This window comes from Miscanthus floridulus, chromosome 8 (assembly GCF_019320115.1).
Source record: "Miscanthus floridulus cultivar M001 chromosome 8, ASM1932011v1, whole genome shotgun sequence".
Taxonomy (NCBI): domain Eukaryota; kingdom Viridiplantae; phylum Streptophyta; class Magnoliopsida; order Poales; family Poaceae; genus Miscanthus; species Miscanthus floridulus.
The window spans coordinates 4,650,267-4,670,872 of record NC_089587.1 but is presented as its reverse complement, the minus strand read 5'-3'; the positions used below and the strand labels follow the sequence as shown (position 1 = coordinate 4,670,872).

Sequence of the window (20,606 nt, the reverse complement as noted above, 5' to 3'; positions counted from 1 at the left end):
CACTAACCATCCATCCATCCTGTAACCAATCGATCTCTTGCAAACATTGCAATTTGCAACCCATCAAATAAAAATGACTTGCCTTGGTGGTATGTATATGATCACTGTGCCACGACCAAAAAAAGAAAAGAAAAAGAATGATAACTGTATATGCATATGTACATGTATGTATATATATTCCATTGCATTCTCTGTATATCTAGCTAGTCTATCAACATGCCTTTATTATATATTATAAATAAACTAGGAGTAGATATTGAGCTAGCAGCTAGCTTCTGTAAAAATTTTCTACACAAGAATTAAGATAGGAGTGTATCTCTATGTATTGTAGTATATATTATGTACCACTATCATCCCGTCCCAAATCAATTCTTCCTTTTTTCTTTTATATTATTGCCCTTCGTGTTCCTAACTAATCTTGTGAAGCTGCGTGCGTTTTCTAAGGAGAGAGGGAGGGCAAATTGGGAAGCCAACCAACGACTGTCACGGTCCCATGGACTCTAAGGTTGGTCTGCCTCGGCAAAATGGTGCCAGCAGTCGCTGTCTGTCACATCATCAAGAGTCGCCGCCGGCGGAGGTATTCGTCCGGGCTCGGAGCCCGATCCGGCAGATCTCGGCGGGGCTAGGCGCGTCCCAACGCTCCGCGAGGGCCTTGAACGCCTCCATCTGGTCGACGCACTCCCTGGCACCCATCCTTGCCACGCTCCGCCTAACCCGGGCGGCGTCGTCACCAGCGGCGGCGTCGAACAGCGCCTCCCACCCATCCTCCCACGGCCCCGACGCGTCGCAGAGCTCCACGGTCCCGTTCCGGTACTCGGTCCAGCTCCACCCGCGCTGCAGCCGCGCGACGCTGCGCTCGGCGCACTCGCCGACGCATGCGGGGCGGCAGGGCCGGCACTTGGAGCCACTGAGCGGGCCGGCGCTGCCCACCGACGCGACGGGGACGCCGTACCCGGGGACGGGCGGGAACGCGTAGGAGCGGTCGCTGAGGACGCAGAACGGGAGGCGGCGCTCGCGTGCGGCCACGCCGGACACCTTCAGCTGCGCCGCGAACGCCGCCTCCGAGTTGAGCGCCGCGTAGCCCGCGGCCGCCAGGCGCGGGAGCATGGACAGCCGGGACAGCGCCGCCTCCGTGGCGGCACGCCCGCCGTAGCCTAGCCGGTCGTTCAGGCCGCCGTAGCGGGAGCCCTCCGGGACGACGTAGTAGTCGGTGGAGGAGGCGGAGGGGAGGAGGAGGTCGGCGTCGTCGAGGCGGAGTGGCGATGTCCAGAAGCCGTCGAGGCGGGTCCGGAGCACGGCGGCGTAGGTGAAGTTGCCTCGGGACTCGCGGTCACGGATGAGGTCCAGGCATCCCTCCACCAGCCGGAAGTACTGCAGCAGGCCCTGTAACAATTGCAAATTGCAATGCAACGCATGCGTCAGTAACCAGTTGAATGATGACAAGGTCAGGGTGAGGAATCAGGAATCAGGATCAAGCAGACTGTGATTAATTAGGTAGAAAAGATGCATGCATGCGTTGTTTGGGCTAGCTGTAAAAACATTGATCCGAGATACTACAAAACTAATAGCTTTGGTAAAACACGATGATGGCGGATGGATCGGAGAGCATCTATTGACATGTAACAAGTGCTGTATAGAGTACGCGTAAACGGTATATGTCATCGTCATCACCAATCTATACTATAGTATAAAGAGCGTGCAAGCCGCCGAGTTCCGTCTCTCTCACAGATCACTGTTACCGGCACAGTAAACGTGCGATGGTTTGTGGTGAACAGTAACGGATTTTCTGTGAACAGTACCGGGTTTTATGAACAGTAACGGGTTACTGTGAACAGTCTCGAACCATTAAGGAACAGTACAGATTTTTTTTTTTGACGCACATCCAAATTTTTTCCCCCACTATTACCCGCGCAACGCGCGGGGTTACCTGCTTGTTATATATATTATTCTCCTTGTCACCTTACTGTAGCATATATACTAGCTAATGTAGCATACTCTAATTATAAATTGCTTATATATATATATATATATATAGTCAAAATAAGCTGAAACTAGAAGCTAAACAACATGTTATTTTTAGCTTTTTCTAGCCTCGGTAGTCGATTCTCCCCGTGACATGTACACAATTGTACTAAAATCAGAGTCTAAATCAGACTAGCTTATTTTGAACATATTTTTCAGAAAGCAGTTCACTTTTTTCTGACCACTCTACAGGACCCTAATCTAGCTATCTTTAAAAAACACAAAACCCATCGGATATAATCAAAGTACTACTGGTCAGCACATATTTAGTATAATAGAAAGTGGTGTTTGGCTTGAACATGACACAAAAGAGGAAATACGACTAAATTTAGGTTAGGGCATCTGTTCTGTTCTACTATAATGGTGCCGGTACCACGTAGTGCTCCATCGGCTTTCTTGCAAGGGTGCATGCAGAATTCGGTGGCCAGGTGCTTTTCATGTCTTTTCTTCAACACAACACACACAAAAGGTGATGATGAGATGATAGGGACTTTGGAAAAGCAGCTATTATTCTTGTTTTCTTTGTCTGCTTTCATTTCACGTGTGTCTGCTTCTTCTTTCTTCCTAGCACTACTACTACTACTATGTATAGATACGGCAAGAGCTAGCCGACCGGGCCGGAATAACTTGACAAGCGATTTAAATTTATTTGTTTATTTAAGTAGATTATTAAGTCGTCTGAGATTTATTATATGAATCCCAAATATGTCAAGTGCGATATACTACCTCTATCCCTAAAAGAATGCAACTATGGGTTGCGTGCCACGTTGAGTGCTTCACGTTAACCAGGTTTCTAGTAAATAATATTCACATTTATGGCTCTAAATTAATTTATTATGAAAATATATTTCATAATTAATCTAATAATATTTATTTTATATTATAAATATTTATACTTTTATATATATAATTGGTCAAAGGTGATATACTAAAATACTGTTCTAGAATTACATTTTTTGGGACGGAAGGGGTACTTATATATATATATCTTCCTGTGTCTGAGAATGCAGGATTTTTCTTTCAGAAAAAAAGAAACATCCAATTGACTTTTTCGACGCATGCATGTACACACAGGAAGAGAATCGTGCGCGTGCAAAAGCCGTGTGATTGTGTGATAGTTGAAGAAATCGCATGCATGCGTGGTAGCTAGCGTGCATACATATATATCTATCATTGATCCCGGAGACTAAACATGTGCTGCTCAAACACAAGAGGGCTTTCGGCCTTCCGTTCCGTGAGACTGCCTTGTTGTGCCTGGATTTATATACATATTAATTGCACACGTAATCGACTGGATGAACGCATGGGTTGGCTGCTGTCACAGTCTAATTAATCTCTGTGCATTTGTCTACCAAACATCACGCGTGTTGATTATGCATGTACCTTTTCATCGGCAGCAGCCTAGTTATGGTAATACATTTTTTATATATATAAATATGCAAGTAATTTCCTTTCGAGGGATGGGTCACGTACGCCCGCTACCTAGCTGCTCTTCGTGGGCCCATGCATGCACGATTCTCATGAATATTAATACAGCAGTCCTCTACTTTATAAATTCGATCATCTTTAAATTTTTCTTTGACTAAACCAATTTATTTAGAACTAAGAAAAGTAATCATTCAACAGCTTTTATTAAGGAGGAGTATACTACTGATGATTGCTACGTACGTACACGTAGACAGCATCGTACATCGAGTAATCGGAATTAATCTACCGCATTTGCGGGGGTGTTTATCCAGTAATCGGTATCTATCTACAGCAGGTCTACTACCAAGCTATTACTTGAGTTTATTCATATCTCTACTTTTTGAGTTTTTTACTGACATGAAGAAAAAATTAAGAAACTACAATGGTATAAACCTTTCTAAAAAGGATTCGAGGGAGTATCGCAGCAGTAAATAAATAGTAATAAACGATCAAAGAGCACGAAGTGATTTGAATTTTTTTTTATTTCTATAAAAGGGGACTCAAATCGCTTCGGCGTGGAAATAAAAAGGAAACCACGAAAGGCGTAACGATCTTTTCTTTTTGGCGAAGCAAAAGTTTCATCAAAGTAGTAATTTAGAAGATGCTATGGTAGTCGAACAGGGGAACCTATAATAAGCTGGAAAGTAAAACAAATCTAATCTAACCTAACCTACTCGATGACGGTGACACGACAGACAGAGGAAGTTAAGGAGGAGGATCGAGGTAGCAGAGGAGAGAGCGCAGGAGGCATGGCATGCAAGCAACGCAAGGAACAAACAAGGAACCAATGCGATCCAAGTCGACGATCGAGCAAGAGGGAGATCCAGAGAGAGAGAATGCGACTGACCTGGAAGCCGTTGGGCGAGTTGAGGGCGGTGAGCACCTGCGCGCGCCCCGGCGGCGTCGTCACGTCGAGGCGCTCCGGCCGGAACACGCGGACGGCGGCGACGCTGACGTTGTTGCTGCTGTTGCCTGTCGCGGGAACGGCGGCGCGCGCCAGGAGGGACAGCTTGTACGCGTCGGCGTCCAGCGGGGAGTGCAGGAACACGTCCACGGCCGTCTGGTTGCTGCTGCTGTGGTGCCCCGGCGCCGCCGATGCGGGGACCGCGAACGTTCCGCCGGCCAGGACGTGGCGCGCGATGGAGGGACCCGTGAGCTCGAACCGCCGCGCGCCGCCCACGAGGCAGACGGCGACCCTCGCTGGCGGTGGCGCGGTGGAGGTGGCGGTGGTGGCGCTCCGACGGGGCTGGTGGGGCGTCGTGACCACCGGCGGCTGCAGCGGCGTTGGGAGCGGGATGGCGGCGAGGCGGAGCGTGGAGGGGAAGGAGAGCACGGCGGCGAGGAAGAGCAGGAGCGGCGCCAGCACGGCGGCCAGGCGGCTGCGCGAGCGGAGGTGGTCGTCCGGCGGGATCACCGTCGCCGTCGTCGTGACCATGCCGCCGGCGCCGTCGGGCTTCATCTTCGTCGTCACGGCCGCCGGTGCCGGCCGGGCTGCTGCCTAGTATACGCTTGGCAGAAGAGGAGGAGGAGGAGGCTACGTTGCTCGCTCGCTACTTGTGGCCATATATATATACGGACGGAAGGAAGGAAGCGCCGCGGCAGGACCCGCGCTGGGAGCGACGGGGTTATCAAGGAGAAGGAAGGGAAGCGCCGCGGCGGGCGACAGCAGCACCCGCCACCCAGCACGGCGACGGGAGGGGTACGGTGGTGGTGGGCAGGTGGTGCCGCCCGCGTTGCGATCCCGCGGCCCCGCACGCAGGCAAAGGCGCTTTGGTTGGTTGGTGAGACTTGGGGTTCCAATGCTTCCTTGGGCTTGACGATGGATCATGGATGGCACGACGAGGATGGGATTTGGGATGCGATGCCATGCGATGCGTTGGTGAGGGGACGACTTGGCGTGAGCTTTGGCCACCTTGTGAAACTTCCTCTCTTTTTTCTTCTTCTTTTTTTGTTTTTTTGCCAATGGAGCGGAATGGGCCACCTCTCTCATTGTACCCAGCCAGCCCATGGACCCCAGTTTGGTGTGCATCTATCGTCTCTTCTTCCGTTCTTAAACACCTCACGTACTGATGATGACTGCTTTTTTATCTTGATCTAATAATAATAATATAATAATAATAATCTAATATATGTAAGAGAACCCTGGATCGGACACTATACTTTTCCAAATGGCACTAACACGGTGGGCCGACACGGGCACGGCACTAAAAAGCACGGCCGAGGCCCGGGCTGCTTCGTGCCCGTGCCTGGCACGGCCTGGCAGCACGGCACGGATCCAGCAAAGGAGGGCTGTTGATCCCCTCCCCCAGATCCTTCATGACTGTTGGATCCGACCGTTGGATGGGTCGACTATATAAGCCAGCGCCCCCACGCCGCCCCGTATCGACGAAACCCTAGCTCATTTGTTTCCAGCTCCCTCTCTTTCCTGTCTCTCGCTCTAACCTCTGCGAGCGGCTCTCTCCTCTCTTCGTCTCCCTCTCCGGTGGTGTCTCCTCTCTTCTTCTCGCCCTCCGGTGGCATCTAGAGCCACTGCTGGCCGGCACGGGCACACGGCACGGCCTCGTCTTGATCTCGCCCCGTTGATGTAGCCTTGTCGTCCACCTCGTCGTCTCATTCGTCACCGTCGTCGACCTCGTCGGGCCCCCGGCAACTCTGGTGCTCCGGATGTCGGTAAGTTGAGCTTTGCTCCCCTCCAGATCTGGCTCTTCCTCTCTTATCCCCTCCTGGATCTCGATCTGATGTGCTCCCCTCCTGTAGGTCCCCTCTTGATTCGCATCCGTCGAGGAACCAGAGGGCCAGATCCCGCATCGTCGACGTCACCGGCGTTCCCGGGGCTCCGGCCGCCAAGGTACTGTAAACCCTAACCATAACCCTAACTAGATCTGCTACTGATTCTTTGTTTATGTGTGAAGCCGTTGAGGAACCGGGCACCGGCGAGTGACGATGGCCCGCTCCTCCGACGAGACCGTTGAGGTCAGCGCCAACGATGAGAGGCGGATGTGCGGGCTAGCCGGAGATGACAACGAGGATGACCTACGCGAGGACGCTGCGGAGCTGTTCGGCCGTCACGTTGAGGATCCCATTGAAGCTGATGGCGGCAGCAATGATGCAGCAGGGGGCGAAGAAGAAGAAGGAGAGGATGACAACAACGACAAGCGCTCACGTCCTTCTACCTCGGCTGTGTGGCTCGATTTCAAGAAGTTGTTCAAAAAAGGTCCCAAAGGTAAGAAGATCAGGTATGCCGCTCGCTGCATCCACTGCAATAAGCAGTACTCTGCTCTCTCTAGTGGTGGCACTGGTCACCTCACTCGTCATAGGGACAAATGTGTTAAGAGGCGTGAGAAAACTCGCATGACTCAGTCTCAGATATCTTTTAATCCTGATGGTAGTATGCGTACTTGGGAGTACTGTCCTATTGTTGCTCGCACTGAACTGGTTCGATTGCTTTCTAGACTTGATGTGCCTATCTGTATGGGTGAAACTGATGCTTTTTATGATTATATTAGAAATGCTCATAATCCAAAGTTTGTTCCTGTCTCTAGACAAACCACCACTAGAGACATAGTCAAAAACTTCACTGATAAAAAGACTAAGCTTGTTGAGACTCTTAGTTCATCTGCTATAAATTGTGTTTGTCTTACCTATGACATTTGGTCTGGTAATGCCAAAGAAGACTATCTTAGTGCTCATTACATAAATCCTTAGTTCATGCATGCTCATTACATAAATCCTGATTGACAACTAGAGAAGAGGGTGCTTGGTCTTGTGCTTATTGATGTGTCCCACAGTGGACAAAACATTGCTGAAAGGGTTATATCTGTGCTTGTTGATTATGGTTTGACTGAAAAGGTCTTTGCTGTTACTTTGGACAATGTCTCATCTAATGTTTCTGCCATGCGTACACTTAGGCATGTACTATCTAAATATCTTGGTATTGAAGTACCCCCTGATAATGATAGAAATGATAGAAATGAAACTGATAATGCACTTAGTACTTTGTTCATGCATCAGCGCTGTGCATGTCATATCATAAATCTGATTGTTAAGGAGGCCCTTAATGCTCTTCAGCCTTTGATTGAAACATTTAGAACTGCAATATCATTTCTGAACTCATCTAACCAGAGAATTGCTGCATACAAAAGTTACTGTATTGCCACTGGTGTTAGACCTAGGAAATTTCAGCTGGACATGGAGGTAAGGTGGAATTCTACATATCTGATGCTCAAGCATTTGTTTCCTCACCAGACTCCTTTCACTACTTTCATGCATGCTTACTATCCTAGGGGTGAAGGTGGTCAGTTGCTTTTAACTGATGAACATTGGGCTATTAGACAAAAAATATTTAAATTTCTTGAACTGTTTTATGATGCTACTGTTGCTTTGTCTGGTGTGTACTATCCTACATCTCCACTTATGATTCATTATCTAGTTAAGATTGCTATACACCTAAAAAACTATGGTAATGACACTCACCTCAGACATGTGATTCAACCAATGATAGACAAATATAATAAATACTGGAGGGATATTCCTTTGCTATATTCTTTTGCATTCATCTTAGATCCTAGAGCTAAAATGAAAGGTTTCAGCAGAGTACTGAGGAGGTTGGGTAGCCTTACCAGTACATCCTATGAAACTTACCAGCTTGCCACTAGAGCTCGACTAACTGATGTTTACAATAAGTATGAGGAGAAATTTGGATCTGTTAGGTTGAGGAGGACTGTCCCTCCTAACCTATCTGGTAAGAAAAGGTCTGCTTAGGATGAGATTTATGATGATGATGAAGGTGATTGTTATGCAGGTGGTATCCATCCTCTATCTGGTACTCTTAATCTGTCTAGACATACCTCTGCAACTGCCCTACTGCATGCTGCAAGTTCTTCTAATAATAATACTTCTGAACTGGTTTCCTACTTGGACTGTGATACTGTTAGCTAGTTAGATGATGATTTTAACCTGTTGAACTGGTGGCATGAGCACAAACTCACTTATCCAGTTCTGTCAATCATGGCTAAAGATATTTTAACTGTTCATGTTTCTATCATATCTTCAGAGTCCACTTTTAGTATGACTGGCAGGATAATCGAGGAGCGGCGGAGGAGGCTGAAGGCTGAGATGGTGGAGATGCTCACCTGCATCAAAGACTGGGAGGTAGCAGAGGCAAGGATGCAGCACAATGTGGAAGACCAGGAGCTTGAAGAAGCATTTGAAGAATTTTATCTTGATTAGTTGTCTTAGTTATCATTTATGTACTGGACTGTAATATGCTGGACTTATGAACTTTGATTTAAGGACAATGAACTTAAAAGGAGCTGGGCTGTACTCTTTTTTTCCCTGTCTAGGGTTTCTCACAAGGGTGAGTTTTATCTAGACAGGTTTTTAATGAGGCAGCCATTACACTAAAGCTCCAATAAAATTTTATTTTGTTCTCTCTGGTCTGTTTCTGTGTTTGTGATCTTCTGAAGTTTCTGTTAAAGTTTGAACTTGTATTTCTGCTGTCAAAGTGTGATCTTCTAAAGTTTGATGTATTGTACAAGTTTCTGTTAAAATTCTGAAGTTTCTGAGGTGTTTGGCACTTTTAGTGTCAGTGCCGACACGAGCACTACGGGCTGCCGTGCCCAGTGGCACGGCACGCCTAAGCCATGATAGTGCCGTGCCTGGGCCGCTGAGTCGGCACGGTGGCACTATCAGGCACGGCATGGCTAACATGCCGTGCCGCGTAGTGCCGTGCTTGGCCGTGCCCGTGCCAGTGCCGTGCCGGTGCGGCCCGTTTGGCCATATATATCGGACACGAAAGGATTTGTTGTATTCTATGCATGCATTGCAGGAGTCACCACCCCATGCATGACTTGCTCGTTCTTCCTTCTTAAACTTGACCAACATGCCTGCGTGTATTTAAGCTTCACCCATGCATGCGTGTAATTAAACAAATAAAGTAGGTTCATGTGCCACTTGGTTTGCTTCCCTGCTTAAGTGCTCAATAGAGATATCCTAGAAACCACTCCAAACAACGTTACATTCATCATATATTGCAGCATCTGAGTTTGCAGTAAAACCTCCATTCCCCATAATTTCAACGACCTCTATACAATCGGATTGAACGATTGCCTCCAGTATGGTGAGCTAACATCAACCCCTCCTTTAAGCATATGCTTCCGCCATTGACGCATCCACTAGGTGGGGAATAAAAGTAGGTACTTGTTGCTGAAACCATACCTCCCGAGCCATCTCTGATAATTGTTCTGCATCGATCTCCTATCATCATCGTAGGAAGCATCTATGTTTAAAGTAAGATAACCTTCTGGAGGTTTTCTCCATCCTTGTCGTAATTTAGCTCCTTGTTTTGCTGCCATCTTGTAATCCTGCCTTTGGCCACCTTGTGGATCTTCCTTGTGTGTGTGTGTGTTTTGTTTTTTTGCCAATGGAACGGAATGGGCCGGCCACCTCTCATTGGAGGGCCGGGAATAGGCCACCTCTCAATGGTGTACGTACGTGCCCATGGGCCCCAGTTTCGTGCGCATCATCGTCTCTTCTTCCGTTCTACACCTCACTGACGACGACTGCTTTTTGATCTTGATCTAATAATATAATAATCTAATATATATGTAAACCCTGGACCTGGATCGGACACGAAAGGATTTGCTGTATTCTATGCATGCATTGCAGGAGTCACCACCAGCACATGCATGCTCTGCTCCTTCTTCCTTCTTAAACTTGAACAACATGCGTGTATTTAAGCTTCAACCATGCGTACGTGTAATTAAACAAATAAAGTGCCATCCATTAGTTGATCTCCACCGGCTAATTGGGCCATTTGATCTGGGCCCTGATTGGGGGCGTCCAATCCTAATATGGTTGGTGGGCCTCTGTCGCACAGCACTATAAAGAGAGGTAGGGACCAGGGCTCTAACCACGAGGTTGACCGGAGCCGCCGTAACCACCGACAGAGAAAACCTAACCTGATCTAAAGTGGGTGCTGCCAGCGACGGGAAGACCCACTAACTTTGCCGTCACCACCGTACTCGCGTCACCGTCGCCCCTGTAGTGCCACCACCGGGACGCTGTACCTCGCGTCGTCGTAGGGACTGCGACTGCACTTCATCTTCGGTCGCTGCGGGCACACTAGCTACCAAAGTACACCAACAGATGTTTTTACCCGCTAGATCTACCATAGAGTTTAGAACTTTCTAACAATGGTACCAGAGCCAAGGTTGTCAGTATGTAGATCTAGTATGGGGTAGAGAATTGAAAAGAAATCGAAGAGAACAGAGAGTTCGATCCGTTTCGGATTGAAACCCTAACCCTAACCGGGTAAAAGAAAATAGAAAAGAGACCGGGAGGGTGGCAGGCGTCACTGACTGCCGGTCACCACCGCCACCGCGCGAGGAAAGGTGCCGCACCGTCATCTTCGCCGGCACGCGGCAAGAAAAGAACAAACCCCGTTCAGATCTGAGAAGAGAAGAGAAAGGGGTCTTGGCACTCCAAGCTGAACCCTAACCCACAAAGCACTCAATGGGGAAGAAGAATAGTGACTCCAGTGAGTCAAACCCTAACCCTAGCCCCAACCCCAAATCAGTTCAACTCCGAAAAGAAAAGAAAGTAGATCCAAAAAAGAAGGGGAAGAGGGGAAGGGGCTTATCTCACCGATCTCGAATCAAAACCGAGAGAAAAACCAAATCAGATTCAACCGAACCCTAACCCTAACTCGCGACGAGGAAGGGGAAGAGAGCGATTCGGTACAAATAGAAAAGAAAAAAAATCAAATGAAAGAGATGAACCAAATCGAACAAATCGAATCGGGAAAAGAAACCCTAACCCTAAAAGAGAAAGAGTGTCGGTTTTGGAAAGGATCTCGAAACCGAACCCTAAACCCGCAATCAATTCAGGAAGAAGAAGAACAGAGTGAAACCCTAACCCTAGATCCCCAATCGGTTGAATCCGAGAAGAACAAACCAGACCCAAATCAGAAGGGGAAGAAGGGGAAGGGGAGGCCTGCCTTGACCGCTGCTGACACCGCGTAGTGCGGCTCATCGGTGCGCGGGGAGAAGAAGGTCGAGCCAGGGGCGTTGCTCGCCGGGCTCTGGCCAGGGGGGCGTCGTAGCCAGACCGCTCGCCGGCGGCGCGCTCACCGGCGAGGGGGCCGACGACGGCGCCGAGGCTCTGCTCGCCCTCTATCGTCTGCTCGCTCGGACTCACCTCGCTGCGGCTGAGAGTGTGAGAGAGCGAAGGGAGAGAGAGGCAGAGTGTAAGACTGAGCTAGGGTTTGGGGAGCCGGCTACGGCTGTGGGTTTTTGTTCTCACGAAAAAATAGCTGAGCCGTCGATCTTGATCGAGCGACTACGAGCGGTCGGGCCGACTTTCGGCCTAGGCGGGGGCGAGCGCCGGGCCACTTCCCTGGCCCAGGCCCAGGTTGCGGCCCAGGCGCGGGGGAGCACGGGGTGAGCGTGCGTGAATGCGATCGTGGGCCGACACCTAGGTGTCGGTGTTTTAGATCGGCGAGCCCTTAACCAACTAGTAAATTTGTACTACGTGTTCCCAATCCCGGAGGGTGATGCAAAGAGACACAAGGTTTATACTGGTTCAGGCAATAGGTGCCCTACGTCCAGTCTGAGAGATTGGTCTTGTATTCCTTGCACTGGGGTGCTCGTAGTAGGGGGTTACAAGCGGGGTGAGAGAGGGAGCTAGTCCTAGGACTCTGCGTGGGGTGGTGTGGTTTGTTTGAGATGTTGATCTCAAGCAGCAGGGAAGCGCGTGTGTTCGTCTGAGCGTCTATGCGTGAGTTCGTCGTGTGTGCGTAGGCCTAATCGTAAACGTCCGATTCTATCCGTCCCCCTAGAAACGGTCCCGGTCTCTCCCTTTTATAGCTGAAGGGGGGACAGGGGTGATACATGAGGTTACTACGTAGCGTCGTGTGAATAGAGGCGGCATGCCCGAGCCCTGTAGCTTGTTGCTGTGGTGGCATGGTCGACGGAGTGGTTCTGTCCTTGATGCGCCGGTCACATCTGATCCTGTGTGACGTGGGAGCTCCAGTGATAGCTTGAAGCATGGCGTGGCGGTCGACGTGCCGATCACTGCGCGTTGACCGCGTGAAGAGTCGAGGCTCAATTGGTGCCGAGGCCGAGCCGTCGTGGGGGCTCGACGGGCACGAATCCCAAGGCTACCGAGACCCTAAGGTGGATTGCCAAGGTCGGAGGAAGCAGTTGGTCCCGTACACTGATTCTGAGGCTACAGGGACCAGAGCTTAACTCCCCATGCCGCGTTGTCCTCGGAGCAGGTGGAGTTAGGCAGCATAGTGCGGTATGGGTGTCAGTCATGGGCACAGTGCTAAGTACAGCGACCGGTAACCCCTGCTCTGTCCTATCTCGGACAACATGACTTCGATGTGACTTGCGTCTCGTCAGCCACTCCGTTGTGTCGAGCCGTCGTTCGGCTAATATCGCGGGAACAGTTGATGATTAGCCACCAAATGTAGCCTTCATAGTCAGGTTGCGTGCACTAAAAACCTCTTCAAAACGTAAAACCTATGCATCACAAAAACTGATTATATGGACAATTTTACAGCTTACAGTTACAATTTTGTTAATGATTAGCCAACATCGTCTGGCGTCAACTGTAATCTAAACAGACACTGCCTGACACCATTCTGATCCTTACAAGCCTTGTCACATCATGTCATGTCCAAATATGCGGATTGCCAACTCCGAATAGCAGGGTGCAGAAGCAGAGCCGTGTTCCAGCTCTGTTGAATGTTTCATGGGCTTTGTTCATCTGAGGCAACGAAGGGTGATCGCTCTTGCACCCAAAACTCAGCTCAGAGGAGGGCCCCATCCCCCAACCAATGCTTTCTTTGGTACTCGTTTCAAGGATCAAACAAGTTACCTGAGTCTCTGTTTCTGTTCTTTGATATCCGTGTGCAGAACATGAACATCAACAAGAATGTTGACAGCAAAAACAGCCGGAAGTACGTCCTTAGCTCCTGCATTCCAAGGTCGAGGCCTTCCAGTTTCCTCCCGTCAAGGCTACTCTTCCGCTCCACATTTCTCTCGACAATGTCTCCTCCAATTGGGACCCAGTTTTCCAGTGTGCCTTGTGATACTATCTGCGCATCGCGCAGGTTTCGCAGGCCTTCCTCAAAAAGAATGAGAAATGCCATGCACCACTTGTTAATGACTCTCTGGTGAGGGGAAAAAAACACAGTAGAGATCAGACAGAAACAAAGCCACCAAAAAATCCTGAGGTACAGGAATGCAAGATTTACGTACATCAAATGTTTTCTTGTCAACAGGGTTGAACATTTTGAAGCAGTCGTCGGTTGATGCTTTCTCATCTCCATATATCTGAATAACAGCAACATCAGCTCAGTGCTGTTATGTCCATAGTTTAAAAGGCGGTTAGGCGTCCAGGCGAGTGCTTGGTACGCCTGGACACCTAGGCGGCGCCTAGGCGACGCCTTGGCCACAAGGCGCCACTGTTTCCCAGGCGAGCTGGGTGCGCCTGGACGCCTAGGCGTCGCCTAGGCGACGCCTTGAAAACTATGGTTATGCTATATACAGCTTTATGCTAGTCCAGATAGGGAGCTATAGACAATAGATTAACTGACCTCAAAGGTGAACGGCATTGGCACCTTTGCAATGTCATACATGTAATCAGTTGTTGTACCATGTGCAAGATATCTGGTAAGGGAAGGATAAAAAATATGAACAAACTTGCTTTGCTGGAGAGTTATCTTTAATGCTAATGTCAAAGTCACAGAACTTAAGGGGGTGACAAACAACAAAGGAATAAAAGTAATAGTATGAGAATGAGAACATGCTAGATGTACATACCCAACAGATCCACCACCTGACCCAACTAGGCAGCTATCTTGGAAATGGCGACGGTTCAAATTCTCTAGGACTGACCGCATCAAATGTGCAGACGCTCCATTTGGTGTGGTATTCTTGTGATCATATGGCATAAATAAGGCCTAAGGTTCAATAACAGAAAAAAAAAGATGAGAAAGACATAAATTAGCAGCATTAGTGGTACATCAGAAGGGTTTTGTGCAACTCCAAGGAATAGGTCTCTCTTTCTATGTTGGTTTTTCTTTGTTATTTTTATTTTATGATAGTTATTGAAATGCGCTTTTTCCTCATCTTCCAGAACTCCAAAAAACAATCATGGTAGTAGCTGTATTGCAACAAACCAGGCATCATAGTATTCCGTGCTAGGTGAATATCATGATTCATGAGTCACAACCCGATAGATAAACAATATGCATCTTGTTTGCTACATTTATGAAGGGAAAAGGGTATCTATAATACTCATACATATCATATTGTTCTGATTATATCTTGGGCTTTGTTCATGACACACTAGCATGTGGCCACATGATGATAAAGAATGTATTATATGATGTAGCCCGAGAAAGTCGAGGAATAAAAAAAATTGGTAATCAAGATTTACATGTGACAAGACGGGAAACATGCTTGAAAGTAGCTTCTTTCCAGAAGGGTCAATTTGTCATCTTTTTGTGGCTTAGTTGCATAATAAGCAATGATCAAACTTGTTATTATGCATCACGTACAGGATGTCAACAGAATATAAGAGGGTTGCATTACCTCCATTCCAGAATGCACGTTCACCCAAATATGAGGTTTAAATGACCTCGATAGTTCCCTCATGATCTGGGCCTCAGGTTCGCTAAAAGGAGCAATACCAGGATTCTCCTCATATGGGTCGTAGTCCTATAATACATGAAAAGCCACACAAAAAAATCAATAGACTAATAGCATGCATATTTGTATGATTTGATTGGACCCAACAAGAAACATGTAAGATAAAATAAAACAATGAACCTGCCACATATAAAAGTTCCCTTGCACAAAATCCGCAAATGACAAAACGTTAGCAGGATTAAACCCAAGTACACAACAATGACCAACGAATATAGACGGTGATGCATGGACAAAATCTAACTTTTGACTCAAAAACCAGTGATTGTAGATGCCAATAAGCCTAGTTTTTCCTGCTACAGTATGTTTGATTTGAACTACAAAAGTTCATCCAGCGATTCCACAAAACCACAAAACATAGACATTTGTAAAGATCTGCAGAACACCCAACCTGAAACAGCCATGGAATATACATGGTAATGCATGAAAAAACCACAATTATCCAATTCTCCATAGATATAACTCCATACCCAAAATAAGCATTCCTAGATCAGATTTCAAGGGCAATGCACTTATGTGCTTGATATGAAGTAGAAGTACACAAACTTGTCAAATAATTACACAGAACTAACTGTGTAACATGGAAATTCACACACACACACGCACACACACAATGAGCTACTGCTAGCCAAGATTCAGTTCAAGATATAATTTTAAATAATCAACATGCAAGTGCTGAGAGGTATTCGAATTTTCCTGTGAAAATTGAGAAACTACTGAGATACTTACCTTTTCTTTCATTCCCCAGTCAACACTCCAATTTCTGTTAAGATCAACTCCTCTTCCTGCCACAGGGAAATATATATATATAAAGATGCTGGCATAAAAACTGCTTGTAGTGATGAATTTGTGAGAAATGGACCAATCACCATTTCTCCTATCACAAAGTTCCCCTTCTTCGACACGTTTGCGACCATTCATATTTTCCATTGGCACAACCTAAAAGAGGAAGCCACATGTGAAAAATATTACAACTCCTGACACCAAGATGTGATTATGTACTTGATACAGAACAATAATAAACAAAATAGTGGGAGGGGAAACAAACAGAAGGACACAAGCAAAGGTGACAATACTAAGCACATCATCGACATGTAATGGTAATGTTTCTACTTTCAAGGCCAAATCCATACTGTTTAAACTAGAACATAATTGGCATCCTAATACTCCATCCTATACAACCACCATAATAGCAATTAATCATGGTGCACTACAATTTTAACAATGCAAGCACAACAACATGAAGCTCATGATCACAATACTGGCACAAGGGCAGCACCTGCCTGACATATATGCACTTTGAAAGAAAAGATCATGCCCAATGCTATGCCAGTCGGGTGCAGGGCATAGCAGAACAAAGGGCACATTTATAAAATGTGTTCCATAATTTATTAACAATTATATAAGAGCTGAATACAAATAAGGACTCACTTTGATTACAAGGTTCTCCAGCAGTTTCTCAAAGGATGAAAGATCCACACCAGCGATCTTAGGCTTCTCCGTTAAAATATAGAGAAGATGTAATGCAACTTCAGAGGTAATAAGTTCTCTGCCATGCTGCCCAAAGCTCTGGAAGACAATGAACCTTTCTGTCAAAACCGCAAAGTATCAATAATTTAATTTACTAATAAACACACAAATACTAATGAAAAGACTTGTGTTTATTAGCTTTTTTTTTCTTTTATGTCATTGTCGTGCACCCTCTCAACAGAGGTGAACTGAAATGGTGGAGAATATTTTAATGGAACACTCATATTTGTTCCTGAGATATTGGATCAATATGCTGAGCAGCTTTTCGAGTGAAGCATAGATTTGGGGGGAAAGAGTGAAGAAATCTTAGTTGGAAACTGACCAGAAGGATATGAACTTTTGAGCCATTATCCATATTCTCCTTCAAGTGATTAAATGTAACTACAAACAGCTCCGCAGAATAGCCTTTGTTGCTTGTTCTGATAGTGTCCATCTGCAACACATTATTCAGAATTGGATAAAGGGGACTGCTGGAGACAAAGCAAACTGACCAAAGACAATTGCACAAGAACAGGGAAACCACTCACGCTCAATTTGTCGGAATGCCGAGCAACCAAAGCCTTGATTTCACGCAGAAGAGAGTCACTAGCAAGAGAAGTGAAAAAAATTACTATGCCATCATATACGAAGAAAAAAGTGTGGATGGTCCATGAACTAAGCACTGACAAGTTAGAGGCATGGTTTTTATTAAAGGAGAAGCTGTGCAGGCCAGCGGGGAGCAAGCAGCTCTCAGGTTTGGATCTTGACTAGAGTTATCAAACAAAACTGAAGGGTGGAGGGTTCCCCCAAGTCCCAATCACCAAACTATGCACCCGAAAATCCGAAAAAGTGAAATCGCCAGCGAGTGGCAAGCTAACAAATACATAGCTCGTAGCAGCAACAAGGTTGAATCCCAATTCCCACACAAGGTGGGAGCGTCTAGGGAAGTGAATTTCTGAACAGCCTTATTTTTGCTTAAATTCTGAAAAAAAAAGGTTGGTTCGGACACCGGCCACAGGTGGGTAGACTCTAGCACTACGCCAAGCCCACCCTTGAGGAAGGTCGAATCCAACTACAAAAGAGGTCGAAGTCGAACCATGCCATTTTTACACAAGCATAGCCTGTGATGTATCAACTGAGGTCGAATCATGCCATTTCTACACAAGCATCGCCTGTAATGTATCAACTATCAACTGGTACTTAGATGAAACAGTGTCGGACACATTCAGTCGGGGCGAAACGCGCAGCAAGCAAAGCCAAATTACGCACAAGCGACAGTAAATCCCAGTGAGACCAATCACGCGTGAGCCGAGAGCAATCCGCGACTCGAACCAGATGAACCTAACGCGGACGAATAAGTCGTCGGGACCGGGGCGGGATTCGTCGGGGAAGCGAGCGGGACACGAGTTGCGGGCGGTGGACGGGAGGGCCGGGAGGCCGGGAGGGGGGGTGGTGCAGCTCACCTGGAGTGGTAGATGTCGCGCGAGATGGGGGTGCGGGGGGCCGAGATCTTGCCCGCGGTGGCCCCGGCGAGAGCCAGGGCTAGGGTCAGGAGGCGGAGGAGGAGAGGAGGAGGGGATGCGGCGGCCATCTTCGCCGTGCTTCCGTGGGCGCGGCGGGGCGGGGAGAGGGTAGTCGTCGGCGAGCCGCACGCTCGCTGGCCCGCCTCCCTGTCTTGCGTTGAGAAGACAGAAGAGTGGATCGATGCGGTGGATGGATTTGTGCTCGCTTTGTTTTGTCAAATTTAGCAAACAAAAAGACATCAAATCTCGATCGGATAGTGCAAGTTGAATTTGGATTTCGGGGGAGTTTCACGATCCACAGGCACTCAGGCAGGCAGCCGGATTCTCCCCTGCCGCGTCACGCGCACTCATGGTACACACGCTCCACCGCCAGGGAGTACGGCTCGTGTGAAAAAAAAATGGTCATATGAGCCGGACGTTCGACTCTAATTTAAAGTATTAAACACAGACTAATTCCAAAACTAATTACATAGACAGAGACTAATTTGTGAGACGAACTATTAATCCTAATTATCCTATAATTTGACAATGTGATACAGTGAACATGTGCTAACCATAGGTTAATTAGACTTAATAGATTCGTCTCGCTAACTAGTCTATTCCTTGCAATTAGTTTTATATCTATCTTATATTTAGCTCTTTTAATTAGCATCCGAACATCCGATATGACGGAAAAACTTTAGTCCCCGGATCCCGTCTTTAGGCGTACAATACGAATGCACCCCTAAAATGCATAAATAAAATATAAAAACAGTGATTCAACCTAAAACCCTTAGAGTAGCAACGGTGTGCTCCGATGATGAAAAATAAACTATTCTGGTGCTTTAGACTCTCTGATGCATACAACGTTCAGCGTCGAGGTATATGAGCTGGTGGGACCCATCTGTTTGGAAATCAAAGGTGGCATGTTTTAATACCAGCCGAAACAGACCTGTATTTAGCCATCATCGAGGCATGTTCTTTACCCGATGCTTGGATTTTTCAACTCGGGACAATTCGATGCTTGGATATTCTCTCTTGATTCAGCATCGTGCGTCGGGAATGATATGATACAACTATGTACACCGGCCCACCAATTGTTCGAGCCCAAGATAATATCTATTGAGTACGACGATCCTTGGTGCGGTGGTGGAGGTAACGAGGTTACAGCATCGGCCCTTTGCAGGCAGCGGCCAGCAACTTACGGTGAATTGTCGTGTATCCTTAATTCGTTATGGGCGAGCGGTCACACACACAGCCTATCTTATCAACCAAGGTATAGTCATTTTCTCTCAACAACTCTGTTGGTACAATTAATTATGGGTGGGCCGGACGAGTCGGCCCACGTGCCCACGCGCCTGAATTCTGGCCTGGACTCGACTCTCTGGATAGCGCGGGTAGCTAGACTGGGTGGTGGGTGACGGATGGAGAGATTCACCATTACCTTGGTCATCGTCTCGATCGTTAACACTACGGTGCGGGCGTTCGTCCGTCCGTCCGCCCGGACGCTGCTTAGTGGGCCGCGACGCTAGCCTATCCATCTCCTCCCATTCGCTCGGGAGTTCTAAAAACAATCTTCTCTCCGGTCGCTTCTACTCCTAAGTCCTAACCTCTTGTCCACTCGTTTCTATTTGCTCCAGAGACAATGCCTACCACCGCCGCAAAGCCAAGAGGCATGAACACTCCAAGGGAAGCCCGGACAAGCGCCGCCCCGATCGTGTCCGACATCTCGTAGTTGGTGCTCCCGAACCAGCTGGTCCACCCCCTGCTGCTGCTGGCATACATCCGCCGCTTCCTCCTCTAGGCGTTCGCCGCGTGGGCCTCGGTGATATGCTGGACCTCAGGGACGACCACAAGGCGCTGCTGCAGGACAGCGCGGCGTGTGGCTGCCCTCTCCTAGTCCGGCATGTGGCCACTGCCTCCCCGCCGCGTCGTGGGAGATGCCGGCGGCGGCCCGCCACCTACAAACATCGGCGGCCCGCAGCCCGATACACCGATGAGCCTCCATCCTTCCAAATAGCAAGAAGATATTACGCTGAAAGCACATGTTGCAAGTGTATTCCCTTCGTTCCAAATTATGAGTTATTCCAGGAATCTTGAAGAGTCAAAGCATCTTAAGTTTGACCAAAATGATAGAGAGGAACACAAAGTTATTTACCACCCAGCAGCACTTCATCTCGTTCAAGGTGGTACTTATTCCTATAGCTATCAAACATGTCTAGGATCGACTCTCTTAGCCCACGTCCGTAAAACCGCTCAACTCTCTTGACCCACATCGATATTTCCAGCTCTTGCGCTTTCATCTTCGCTTCGCGCAAAAAGTTCAAGCTAAATTTATTTAGCACCCAGAGCTCATCTTTTTAAGTTGGTTCAGCGCTTCATCGGCTTCCGA

At 47.7% G+C, this 20,606-nt stretch overlaps 2 protein-coding genes across 2 annotated transcripts; both read right to left on the bottom strand.

Annotated features, from left to right (window-relative positions):
- Window positions 1-299: 299 nt before the first annotated feature.
- LOC136470941 (uncharacterized) lies at window positions 300-5,415 on the bottom strand. Its single transcript, XM_066468669.1, has 2 exons — window positions 4,337-5,415; window positions 300-1,383 (listed from the first exon to the last, which is right to left on the bottom strand). The coding sequence occupies exons 1-2, from the start codon at window positions 4,946-4,948 to the stop codon at window positions 556-558; spliced, it is 1,440 nt and encodes a 479-aa protein (XP_066324766.1). The 5' UTR covers window positions 4,949-5,415; the 3' UTR covers window positions 300-555.
- A 7,596-nt stretch (window positions 5,416-13,011) lies between these two features.
- LOC136470940 (uncharacterized) lies at window positions 13,012-18,595 on the bottom strand. The gene is made up of 11 exons (XM_066468668.1): window positions 18,176-18,595; window positions 17,261-17,318; window positions 17,056-17,166; window positions 16,635-16,772; window positions 16,073-16,142; window positions 15,933-15,988; window positions 15,090-15,215; window positions 14,316-14,455; window positions 14,090-14,162; window positions 13,752-13,826; window positions 13,012-13,663 (listed from the first exon to the last, which is right to left on the bottom strand). The coding sequence occupies exons 1-11, from the start codon at window positions 18,301-18,303 to the stop codon at window positions 13,349-13,351; spliced, it is 1,290 nt and encodes a 429-aa protein (XP_066324765.1). The 5' UTR covers window positions 18,304-18,595; the 3' UTR covers window positions 13,012-13,348.
- Window positions 18,596-20,606: the final 2,011 nt, after the last annotated feature.

Excerpts from the sequence above, each read along its gene's own strand:
- LOC136470941 (XM_066468669.1), bottom strand. The coding sequence starts at position 4,948 with ATGAAGCCCGACGGCGCCGGCGGCATGGTCACGACGACGGCGACGGTG. Across the intron at positions 1,384-4,336 it reads ACTCGCCCAACGGCTTCCAG|GGCCTGCTGCAGTACTTCCG; the intron begins GTCAGTCGCATT and ends CAATTGTTACAG.
- LOC136470940 (XM_066468668.1), bottom strand. The coding sequence starts at position 18,303 with ATGGCCGCCGCATCCCCTCCTCCTCTCCTCCTCCGCCTCCTGACCCTA. Across the intron at positions 17,319-18,175 it reads CGCGACATCTACCACTCCAG|TGACTCTCTTCTGCGTGAAA; the intron begins GTGAGCTGCACC and ends TTCTCTTGCTAG. Across the intron at positions 16,143-16,634 it reads TGGAGAACCTTGTAATCAAA|GTTGTGCCAATGGAAAATAT; the intron begins GTGAGTCCTTAT and ends TTCCTCTTTTAG.